The sequence below is a fragment of the Benincasa hispida genome, chromosome 1 (assembly GCF_009727055.1).
Source record: "Benincasa hispida cultivar B227 chromosome 1, ASM972705v1, whole genome shotgun sequence".
NCBI classification, from domain to species: Eukaryota; Viridiplantae; Streptophyta; class Magnoliopsida; order Cucurbitales; family Cucurbitaceae; genus Benincasa; species Benincasa hispida.
The window spans coordinates 74061253-74072547 of NC_052349.1; the positions used below are offsets into that span (position 1 = coordinate 74061253).

General features: G+C 34.9%; 2 protein-coding genes across 4 annotated transcripts; one reads left to right on the forward strand and one right to left on the reverse strand.

The window, feature by feature from the left end:
• Positions 1-1980: 1980 nt before the first annotated feature.
• On the forward strand, positions 1981-5187 carry LOC120071006 (bidirectional sugar transporter SWEET4-like). The gene is made up of 5 exons (XM_039022991.1): positions 1981-2122; positions 2201-2237; positions 2569-2947; positions 3605-3724; positions 4672-5187. Exons 1-5 carry the CDS (start codon positions 2080-2082, stop codon positions 4861-4863), a joined length of 771 nt encoding a protein of 256 aa, XP_038878919.1. The 5' UTR covers positions 1981-2079; the 3' UTR covers positions 4864-5187.
• Positions 5188-5784: 597 nt separating this feature from the next.
• LOC120070990 (protein NLP6-like) lies at positions 5785-10213 on the reverse strand. 3 transcript variants are annotated; one of them, XM_039022966.1, is made up of 5 exons: positions 9765-10213; positions 8557-9140; positions 8338-8385; positions 7268-8240; positions 5785-7167 (listed from the first exon to the last, which is right to left on the reverse strand). In XM_039022966.1, exons 1-5 carry the CDS (start codon positions 10033-10035, stop codon positions 6032-6034), a joined length of 3012 nt encoding a protein of 1003 aa, XP_038878894.1. In that variant the 5' UTR covers positions 10036-10213; the 3' UTR covers positions 5785-6031. The 3 variants fall into 3 exon arrangements, with proteins under 3 accessions (XP_038878894.1, XP_038878900.1, XP_038878909.1); XM_039022972.1 differs by having other exon boundaries at positions 7268-8210; positions 9765-10212; XM_039022981.1 differs by having other exon boundaries at positions 8557-9150; positions 9765-9892.
• Positions 10214-11295: the final 1082 nt, after the last annotated feature.

An 11295-nucleotide genomic window follows, 5' to 3' on the forward strand; every position in this document is an offset into this window, starting at 1 on the left:
AATCGGGGATGGAGAGGGTATCCGGCCTCGTCCCCAACCTTGACCCCGTCCCAATTTTATTATATATATATATTAAGTATTAATTTTTTACATTTAACCTAGTTTTTAATTTAGCCTCTAAACTCAATTAGAGTGTCCAAATCCAAATCAAAGAGAGTTTTAATAAAAAGAAAAATTAAACCCATGGAGAAACAAAAGGGAAAACGGGGAATGGGACCCCGTGGGACGAGGATGGAGATGAGGATGGGATAAATTTCCCCCATCGGGAAGGGGACGGACAACCCCTCCCTGCCCGTTCCGACCCTGTTGCCAACACTAGCATGTTCAAATTGATTTCCATTTAAGAAATAGTGCCTTAAAACATTTGTGAAAGATTAAGAATAACATGGTAGCTTTTAAAAGAATGGTATTTTTTAAACAAATATTTGTTATATCATTTAGCTAGTCTATTTTAAATATATTACAAGTACTTTTGAAAAAGTATTTCGTCCACCCAACATTTTGAAGCAAGTTCTTTTGAAGGAGCTAAAGAATTGGTACCTTAGATTATTTGATTGAACTTCTCTTTGAATTCTTTTTTTTCTTTTTTTTTTTTTCCTATTTTGAAAAATAATTATTTGAAACATGAAAATTCCAAAATTGGATGTGGATAGATTGGAATTATTTTGAGTGGGGCAATGTAACATGGACATGTAAGCTAAGACAAGATTGATGGGATTATCAAATTCTCCTCTCCCTTTCTTTCTCTCTCTCTATCTTACCCTATAAGCATCCAATTAGGTAAGAAAAGATTGGTGAGATTATCAATCCTAAACACTCCCTTACTTTAATTCCTCATTCAACAATTTGGGAATTTTCAATTTATGATTTTTGTTATACCCATCATTATTTATAATTGTTAAACTTTTTTTTAAATATAAATATTAAATTAAAAGTTTAGTTTTATGTCTATTTGATCCTTAAAATTTTAATATTATATTTACTAAGTTTCTAGATTTTTAAAGAGCAATGATTAGGTTAAATCTAGTTAGCGGCTAATCTCGTACTTCCTTATCCTTCACACACAAAGAAAATATAAAAATAATTCACTTCTTTTTTTAAAAAATAAAATAAAAGTGTCATGCGGCACATGGCATGTTTTCATTGGATGCTAGTTGGGCTGCACAAAAAATGGATGTAGCCCTTTGGAACTAAGATTTTTCTATTTTTAAATTGTCAACAATTCTTTTATAATATTCAAAAATTTTAAGAAAGCAATGGATATATTCCATATGGATTTGAACTTTTATGAATTATAAATTTTATTTCCGTATCTAGTAGTTCTGTGAATTTAAAAAGATTAATTTATAATTAGTTTAGTCTATGAACTTTGAGGTTTTTATCAATTTAGATCATGAACTTTTAAAAGTCTCTACTGTAACTCTAAATATTTAATTTTGTGTTTAATAGGTCCCTAACAAATTCAAGATTTTTAAAATTTAATTGATCTATTAGATTTAGATTTGAATTTTATGTCTAATAGAGCTCTAAACTTTATACTTCATGTTTACTGGATCTATGAATTTAAAAAATATATATATTAGAGACAATTTGAAACTCTAAAAGTTTATGGACTAATTAAACTAAAAAGTATCGAATAACCCAATAACTTGTTAGACACAAAATTAAAAATTAAAAGAACGCATGAGACATTTATTAAAATTCATGAACCTATATTAAAACATAAGATCGAAGAGTCAATGAAAAAATAACCTATTAAACATTTAAAAAAGTTTAGAAACTACACATACATATATAAGACACAAAATTCTAAAAAATCAATGACTACTAAACTTATAATTTTGGCCCACTTTTAAATAATGGTGACATGACTAAGCATGAATGAAAGAAAGATTCATAAAAAGTATTATAGCCATGAAAGTTTTGTAGGGCCCATCAAATGGCCATGCAATGAACATATGAGTTTATAAAAGCTCAAGCTTGCACGAGCTAACATGTAGAGTCAAACCCTTCAATAATCAAGTAATCTCTCTTTGTTTTGGAGATCTTTTTTCTTTTCTTTTCTTTATCTTTTACAATATGGTTTCTTTGGTGCTTGCTCGAACAGTTATTGGTATTATAGGTAAGTTAAATCATTAAGAAAAATCCAATTTTCTTTCAAATCAATTCTATCCTTATACCCTTGTTTTGTTTTGTGCAGGAAATATTATTGCACTTTTCTTGTTCTTGTCTCCATTGTAAGTATACCCTTTCTATTCTTCACATGTTTCTTTTATTATTCTCTAAATCACTATTTAGAGGGTTGTTTGAGTGATTTTTATCGAATAGTTCTTTCAAACGTAGTTGGAAATATATTCTTAAGACCGGGTTCGACTGACTTTCTAAGTGCGATTAAATGTATTTGTAAGCAGTTAAAAGGTTAATCCGAACAAACTCTTATAAAAGCTTAGAAGTTGTCTTACTATAGATGGAACCATGAGAACACATGATAACATCGTGACTTTTTAAGATATTTAAAACCCTAATTCTTGTGTTTATGTTTAATTACAATTTATTTACTTTTTTTAGGCCAACCTTTGTCACAATATGGAAGAAGGGATCGGTCGAGCAGTTCTCGCCGATCCCGTACCTTGCAACGCTCGTGAACTGCCTAGTTTGGGTGTTGTACGGGCTGCCGGTGGTGCATCCGGGAAGTATTCTAGTTATTACCATTAATGCAGCCGGAACTCTAATCGAGCTGATTTACATAATTCTCTTCTTCGTCTTCTCCAATCGGAAGAAGCGGGTGAAAGTCATCCTCGTGCTACTTGTCGAGGTCGTCTTCATCACGCTTTTGAGCCTTCTGGTTCTGTTCATCTTTCACACTCATAGCAAGAGATCCATGGTGGTTGGAACCATTTGCATTCTCTTCAACATTGGCATGTATGCTTCTCCATTGGCAGTCATGGTTGGTTTCTCTTTCTCTTTCTCTTTCTTTCTGTAGATTATATAATAGTTCTCTTTAAGTTAATTTTAGAATCTATTGATCGTTTTTTGGCAGAATCTTTACTGTTTTTATTACTGTTTATAGTGTCAATTATGTGGTCTCAATAATTCAAAAAGGAATGTTCTTCTTTTTTAGGGTTTAATTATGTTTAAAATGGGTGCATAAAATATAATTTTATAAATATCGAGCACGATTATTTTTTGGATTACTTTAAAATTATTAAATGTTTTTTAGTTAAATTTAAATCTTACCGGTCAAATTTTAATGTTTTTTAAAAAAAGAAAAATAGTATGCTCAAAACGTTTAGACATTTTTTTTTAATAGATTAAGTGTTATGATATATATTTAGATTTCGTGTGAAATGGTTCAATTATTAACAAAGGATAAACTAGGGTTTTCATATATAAAGTTAAATACTAAAATAATATATATATGAAAATGTATTGATTAAAGCTCATTTGATAATCACTTGATTGTAAAATCAAATCAAACTTTGCAAATGAAAAACTTGATTTTGTTTATAGAATTTAACTAGGAATTAAATGTTTATCTACCACTAAATCTTTTTCTTTTATCATCAAATTTGAATTAATTAAGATTTTTGTTAATGTGTTGCAGAAATTGGTGATTAAAACAAAGAGTGTGGAGTATATGCCTCTGTCACTCTCTGTTGCTTCTTTTGCCAATGGTGTGGCTTGGACTATTTATGCTTGCCTCCCTTTTGACCCTTATATTTTGGTAATTTCTTCTCATATTTTTCTACCCAAATTCAATATCCCAACCCTAATCTCAAGTAATAATTCAACATATAAATTTTAGTTCGTTTAAGTTAAAAGATTAATCAATCATCCTCCAAACAAACTCGATAGTAATTGACATTCACTCCTTCCTTTGAGGTTGGGGTTCATTTCCTCATAAAATTATTATCCATCATATGAATTTCCTCACATATATATGTTTAGAAAACAATCTAATATAGATTTGTGGATTTTATCTTTTAAAAAATATTCTCTCTACACCAATTTATTCTTCTCTTTTTTTTTTTTTCATTTTATTCTCACAAACACAGAGAGGCAACATACAAAGAAAAAGGTTTGAAGTTCTTTAAACTTAAAATATGAAAATTTGGGGGGAAAGAATGGAATAATTATCCTAATGTTTCTTTTGGGTTGATTAAAAAAAAACAAAAGAAAACTAATGGAGGTGTTCTACATGCATGTAATATAATGTTACTTCTTAGAATTTATATCTATTGCAAATGGATGATGCTGCATAAATATTTCTTTTCTACAAAAGTGTAAGGTCAAGCTTATAAAGACAGGCATCTTAAACAGAAAAAGTAATAGTTTAATTATTTTTAAATGTTAAATTAAAAATTTAATCCATTTGTAAAATTGTGTCTAGTTGGTCTTTGAACTTTAAATTTTGTTTCTAATTGGTCTCTAATTATTTAGGCTTTTTTTTAATTATGGAATTAATTAGACACAAAATTTAAAGTTGGTTGGCCTCTTAGATATAAATTTTGATTTTGTATTTAGTAAGTAATAAAGGTTAGATAGAGGGAATATAGCCCACATGATTGTATTTTTCAAAATACTTCAAATGGAACAAGAAAACAACACTTTTTTTTTTATTATTATTTAATAATTTTATTGAATAATCCTTGAATAATTGAAACTTTTCAGATTCCAAATGGGCTGGGCACACTATTTGGGCTGGCCCAATTGATACTGTATGCCAGCTTTTACAAATCAACAAAGCTTCAAATAGAAGCAAGGCAAGTGAAAGGGCAGGTGATTTTATCAGATGGAAAAGAGTCTTGGAAGAATGACAACATTGAGTGTGGAAATGCTAGAACTGAAGGCCATGGAACTTGATGGACTCGCAGCATCTCCACCGTCCATCTGTCACTTTTGTTAAATATATATAGATAAAAAGATTATAAAAAAAAAAAAAAAAAAAAGGTCTTTGATTTTAAAGAGTTTTAGCAAACTCCTCATGTTTTAATTTGGAGGGTAATAACAGATGATCACTGCACAGACCAGTGGCAGACAATTGGCAAACCTTGTAATGCCATTTTGAGTGTTTTCTTTTCTTCTTCTTTTCATTTTTCCCCTTCCTTTTTTGGTCCTAGCTTTGTTTTTTGTTTAATCTATGTATGTTGGAGAAGCTACAATGTTTGAATCAATGGATTTTTCTGATTCTCAAGTTTGTTCCGTGGTTGAAACGTTCATTATTAACGAGTTAGTCGAGTTTGAATAATATGGCTGCTACCGTGCCACAATGCACGGCCATAAACGTAAAGATTCGTGTTGCAATGATATAAGATAGAACAAACTTAGGAATGAAAAAAACAATAAAAATAAAAAGGGGGGAAATGATCTGATGAAGTTAGAAATTTGAAAACTACATGAAAGAACAATACCAAAAAGGGAACATATACAGCCAGTTTATACTACTTGAAAAAAGAGGTCCCTTCAAGAAAGGTCCTTTGAATTTGATCGAGTGTGGAGGGCATGGTTTGTCTAGGCCATTGACAAGCCTTGCATCAGTCTAAATTGGTAATCTTGCAAGAGTCTTTTCTCTGAAAATAAGATAGATGGGTGGATCATCTTCCAATGGTGTAACTCATTCAAAACTTACATGAACAATATCGTTGCTATAGTGAATAAATGGCCACCTAAAGATCAACGCCGGGAGCAGCAGGTTGAAGAACAGTTCTAATCTACAGTTCTAGCAAGAGTCTGGATGTCTATATCGCCTTCTCGGTACCCGGCATGTTTCTCATAAAATTGAAATTCTCTCAAGTTGCAATTTTAAACTCAACACCCTTACCACCTCTGAAGATCATATTTGACAAAGAAGAAGAAACAAAAAGGTGAACTGCAAATGAGGAGAGAATCTCTACAATTCACATGAAAGATTTTATACAGTTTGAGTAAAATAATATCAATACCTAGAACTAAATCTTCACTTCCTAGTACTGCCAATATAATATATAGAGACAAGACGTCGACAAATTTTCAATTTCCACAACTCGAATTCTCACTCCCCAGTACTCTCACAAGAACTCCCAAGATTGACATTTATATCATGAACTGACAATCTTATTATATTGCTACCGGATGACTTTGAGATATCTACACACTCTTGTAGGTCTGCATCGCATGCAATAAGAACCCATTCACGATCGTCGTCCATGTATTTGATATCGAACGTACCAACCTCCAATTTCAATCTCTTGGCCACTTCTTCTCTTAACTCTACAATACCAGAACTCAAGGGAATTCGAAATCGAATAATATCTTCCTTATAAGTGGCCTTGATAGTCATCCTCCTAGGTTCTTGCCTAAGTGATATATGAGGGACTGTGTGACAAACAGAGTCCATAGGTTGTCTCAGAGCTATATCAGGAGGGTTGGACCAACAAAATTCAGGTACTTGCTCATCAAGAACAGCGTCAGCGACAGAAGCGCAAAGATTTTTTAAGTCCTTAGAACTTCCTGCATCCTCGATCAGCATTCCTCCAAATGGTTCCTCGGGCTCAACCATCACGAGTGTATCCGGGATTGGACAAGCAGGTGTGGATATATTCAGTTTATCGATTGTATGGAATGCTACTTCAGGAGATTCTCTTCTTACACATTGTTCATGCTGAGGAATAGAAATGAGATTATTTGCTAGGGCACTATCGTTTGCAGGACTACCTTGGCATGAACCATGAGAAGTAGGTGTCCCGGCACTCTCTTCTCGTGATACACTCCCTGCTCTAAAATTGTTCAAACCATTTCCAAACTTCAGCAGAAATCCGTTCTGATCGTGAATTGGTTCTTCTGGACTCAACACTCCTCTATGTAATTGATCTTCCAATCTAGCTTGTGTGTCATTTGTCTGTGCTTCTGAGGTGTTTGTTTCCTTATATTGAGAATCAGATGGTTGAGAAGCAACAAAGTTTTGCTGGTTAGACCCTTCCGGAGTTAAAGGATGAGAACTCGAGCTAACTGTAACAGGAAGTGGACTTGTAGCCAGAGAAGAAATTCCGAATGCTCCTTCAGCCCCTTGAACAGATTCAATCACACGCTTTAGCTTTGAAAGTGAGCGGTTCACCTTGTTGATCTTCCGAGATGGCCACCGTGAGATCCCGTGCTGCCTACAGATACGCTTCATGGTTGTGGGACAAACTGTAAAGTGGAAAAAAGATATATCAAACATTAGTTGAATCCTGTTCAGATAGATGAGGAAGTATAGACTTTATAATCTTACACTACAATATCAACATACCGCCAAGGCTTTTAGCAGCATCCTTAAGACTGCCAGCAAAATATTGTTGAAGAACCTCCAGACTAATCGATTTCTCTGCCTTTCCACGCTTCCTTTCGGACGGCTTTTTGACTTCCTTATTCTGTGGACAAGGAACGGGATTGTGGCTTTCCCCATCCCAAGCACTATTGTTTTCATCCTTCGGAGCATCATGAACCATTAAAGATTGTTGTTGCAATGTTTCTAATGCAACTACCTCTACTGCTTTCGGCATGGCATCAGACGCAGGTGGCAATTCCACGGGGGTTGGAATTTGAATATATTCAAATCTCGATTCAAATCCTCCATTTCTCGATGCTTGAATAATCTCAACAAGTCCGTCCTTGTCCTCAAGGTTGATTCCAGAAGCAACTTTGAGAGTGTAGAAATGCTTCTTCATTGTTGCCATTAATGCACCCAACAAAGTCTTTTGTTCCTGATAATCAACAATGCTCGGTGGCAGAAAAAATTCTAGAATGTACTCATCGTCTCCAGTAAATGTGCTTCGTAAGCAGATCGAAAAACAGCTCTTCAATCCAAACATAAGTGCATAGTGTACCAAAGGGTACTCAGTCTTACAGAATTGGGTGATGTCTCCACAAAAACATGAGCTGTGGGATAAAAATGCTCTCCCAGAAACCCCTTGACCCTTTTGTAAATGGTGTTCTAAACATGCGTCACGAAAACCCCACATGTGAGCATCAACAACATATGATGCTACTTCAGTTGCGGACATACAGATCCGTCCCATGCAACTACCATCAAAGCTAGTACAGCTTTTCTTCAAACCTCCACCATTGGCGAGCACGTTTCGGTGCCTGCATGGAACCCAGGTTTGAGCCAATGGTAAGTTATGAGTTTCGCATACAACTGTGAGTACCTCCAAAATTTCGGCCAGTGCATTTTGACGACCCTCGTTGCAAATCTGGTTTGAAAAGCATTGCCAAGATTGTATCTGTGAGAACGAGCGAGAAAAAACAAACTAGACAATATTCATCATCCGGGATGCAATAAAGCACCATTTTTCATACATATAACTTTTCACCACTGACCTGATTATTCGGATGATCCAAAATCTCTGAACTTTTTAGATTGACAGCCTGCAGGTGAAGAGATTCACAAAATTAGCAAAACGTTTATGATGGCTAAACATGTTATATCCTTTGTTCAATAAATCAAGATCAAGTGGCATTAACATGAGTGCACAGCACTTGTTAAGACAACAAAAAATGAAACTTAAGAAATTCAACAAAGGGCAAGAGAACTCAAACCTTAAGAGCTTTGCAGACTTTGTCCACCTCAGGTGCATAATTGATCTTCGGTGAGGTCATGATTAGCTCGAGAACACCAAGACAAGAGTGCCCTGAAGGGTCGAAAACAGGCAAAGCCAAAGTTCCCTGAACATTGTAGTTTAGAGCGTGACTAAGTCGTGGATACTCCTTGCTTGAGTAGTACTGCACATTTGGAGTCCATTCTGGCAATTTTTGTTGGAAAACACGACCAGGGAGCCCAAGATATCCATCCTGGTCAGCGTCCAAGGAAAACATAAACGTCAATGAGGCCATCCTATACTGATGAAGTCCATTGCTCTGTGAATCAAGGACGAACGGTTGCCCTGAGGTTGAAAGTACAAACTTGCCACCACTTTTTACAGGCGCCCAAACCTGAGCTAGAACATGCTGGTCGGATGATTCTTTAATGTACCGAAGAGCTTGTGCCATTTTTTCTTTGATTAAGCAATACCCATCTGGATTCTCCGATGGCAATAGTCCCCATGATGAAGATGGAACTGGAAGAATCTTAAACTTTTGGTTCTCGGTTGGCTTTTGCGGTACAGAATGTGAATTGGAAGTACCTGCTCTCAGCTGTAAAGTTAAGCCATTTTAAATGGAAAAGAATCCGCCTAACTAAATCCAAGAAGACAATATCAAGTACAGCTCAAAATGACAAGATTGAAACAACCCCATAGAGAATCATATATCTGAATAAGCAGACATATTTCAAAAGTAAAGCCTAAAGTATTTCCAATCTCATAGTAGTCTTTGTTCCTATTCCTACCCTTCAATTTGTTTAAACCCAATCTTTGAAGTACCAATGGCATTAACAGACATCAAAACTGTAAACACCAAGTTATTCATAGCCCCATTGATTCATTAAAAAAGTTGAAAAATGAGATGTCCAAAAACCACTCAAATAGTCAAAGAAGCAAGAAGATGGATTTCCAGCCATCAGAAAGCAGATAGTTCGTATTACTTAAATCCCACCACTATTCAATCTGAAAAACATTAGCTCACAAAAACCATTGAATTAAATTCCAGGTCATTCTCCTTTGAACAGAAAATCCCCTCATCCCCACTGGAAATTTGTTCCCTCACAAGCTTCAACTCAACCGAACCCCATTAAACTCCAACCGAATCAACATCCACTAAATTAGACAAAAGGGGTAACAAAAAACCCCCAAAATCGAATGGAAACTCACCAAGAACAGAGCAAGCATAGGCAGCAAACTTGGAATCGTCATCATCATCAGCTTCAGAGAAGGCCCAAAGAGGGGAAGCAAGATGATCGGAGGTTGAAAGGAGAAAAGGGGACATGGGATTGGAAGCAAAAGAAGGGATTTGATCCAAAGGCCAAGGAATGTCCAAGTCGAGATCGAAATCCATAAGTGGGGTCCGGTCGTCGGAAGTGGAACGGTGGGCGGTGGACTTGGGGAAAAGGGGAGATGGGTGATCGGAATCCGGCTCGGTCATGACGAGGGGATTGTTGATTTTACAGTGGTTATGGCTGTGGAAAGCTGTCTCAAGATTTTGATGGTGAAGGAGAAGAAAGGCTGAGGAAGAAGTGGTGGTTGATTGGGGAGTGTGATTCCATCGAATCCAACAACGAGTTGTACAACTTGGTTTTAGTGAGTTTTTTTTTTTTTTTTTTTTTTGGATAAAATAAACAGATTTGATTCCGTGTTGCAACCCACTACCACAATCGATACTCCGCAGACTTTTTGTCTCCTTTCTACTTTCTACCATTGCAATTAATAACATGTATACTCGTGTTTATAGTGAATGGAGAATATAATAGGGAGTAAAAGTCACTTTACATATTCATATATTTCTATTCTTTTTGTAAAGAGTTTGATATACATTTAAAACCTTTTGGGTCAATTATAGATTAGGGTACATAATAACCAAAAAAAAAAAAAAACGAGTGAAATATGAAAATCAACAACAAAAATGGAGTGAATATTGAGAAAAAAAAATATAAACAATCAAGTTGAGACATAGATATATTGTTCTCTTCAGGGAGATTCAAGCTCTTAATGGTCAATATTACATTTTTTTATAATTTATATCAACCACCAATGCAGGATCTGGTCTATCTCCTCTAGAATACAACAATTCAACTAAAACGTTAGTTATACTATAAAAATTGAGTTTAACATAATTATATCGCCACTTCTTCATCTTCATATTTATTACAGAATGATGAAGTTTGTCATGTATTTTCACTATTAATTATGGTTTTAGTTGTCACTTTAAAAATAAAAAATAAATAAAAAAATAAAAAATAAAAACAACAACAACAACAACAAGAATTTCATTAGACACTAACACACTGCTCAATTGTAGCAGAGGAGATCCACAATGGCACAACAAATGCCCTAAAGTAAAAAGATTCATCTTCTGAATGGCAAAATGCAACTATTCAGAATACACAAAAGCAACAAAAGAATGGGAGTCCACCACTCTAGCAAGCCAATTTGCATCTGAATTACGAGAGTTGAGGCATTTCGAAAAAGATACCTTCCCCAATCGAGAAGACAAGGCTAGAACACTTATACTGAAACTAAGGATAAGAACATTCTGTTGGGAGATCACCAGTCAACGAAAGTTGCTGGAACCAGTGAGGTGGATTTGAAGTTTACATCCAGGAAGACTCTCGCCTTGAAAGATGTCCTGCACACTCTGGAGATAAGAAAGAACTTAGTCTCAGGCTATCTCCTCAACAAGATTGGG

Bases quoted from the DNA above. Each gene is read 5' to 3' on its own strand.
- LOC120070990 (XM_039022966.1), bottom strand. From the start codon at position 10,035: ATGACCGAGCCGGATTCCGATCACCCATCTCCCCTTTTCCCCAAGTCC. The intron at 8,386-8,556 runs GTTTGAGTTCTC...CTTCACCTGCAG, and splicing joins AAGTCTGCAAAGCTCTTAAG to GCTGTCAATCTAAAAAGTTC. The intron at 8,241-8,337 runs GTCAGTGGTGAA...TCGTTCTCACAG, and splicing joins TGGATCATCCGAATAATCAG to ATACAATCTTGGCAATGCTT.
- LOC120071006 (XM_039022991.1), top strand. From the start codon at position 2,080: ATGGTTTCTTTGGTGCTTGCTCGAACAGTTATTGGTATTATAG. The intron at 2,123-2,200 runs GTAAGTTAAATC...TGTTTTGTGCAG, and splicing joins AACAGTTATTGGTATTATAG to GAAATATTATTGCACTTTTC. The intron at 2,238-2,568 runs GTAAGTATACCC...TACTTTTTTTAG, and splicing joins TTCTTGTTCTTGTCTCCATT to GCCAACCTTTGTCACAATAT.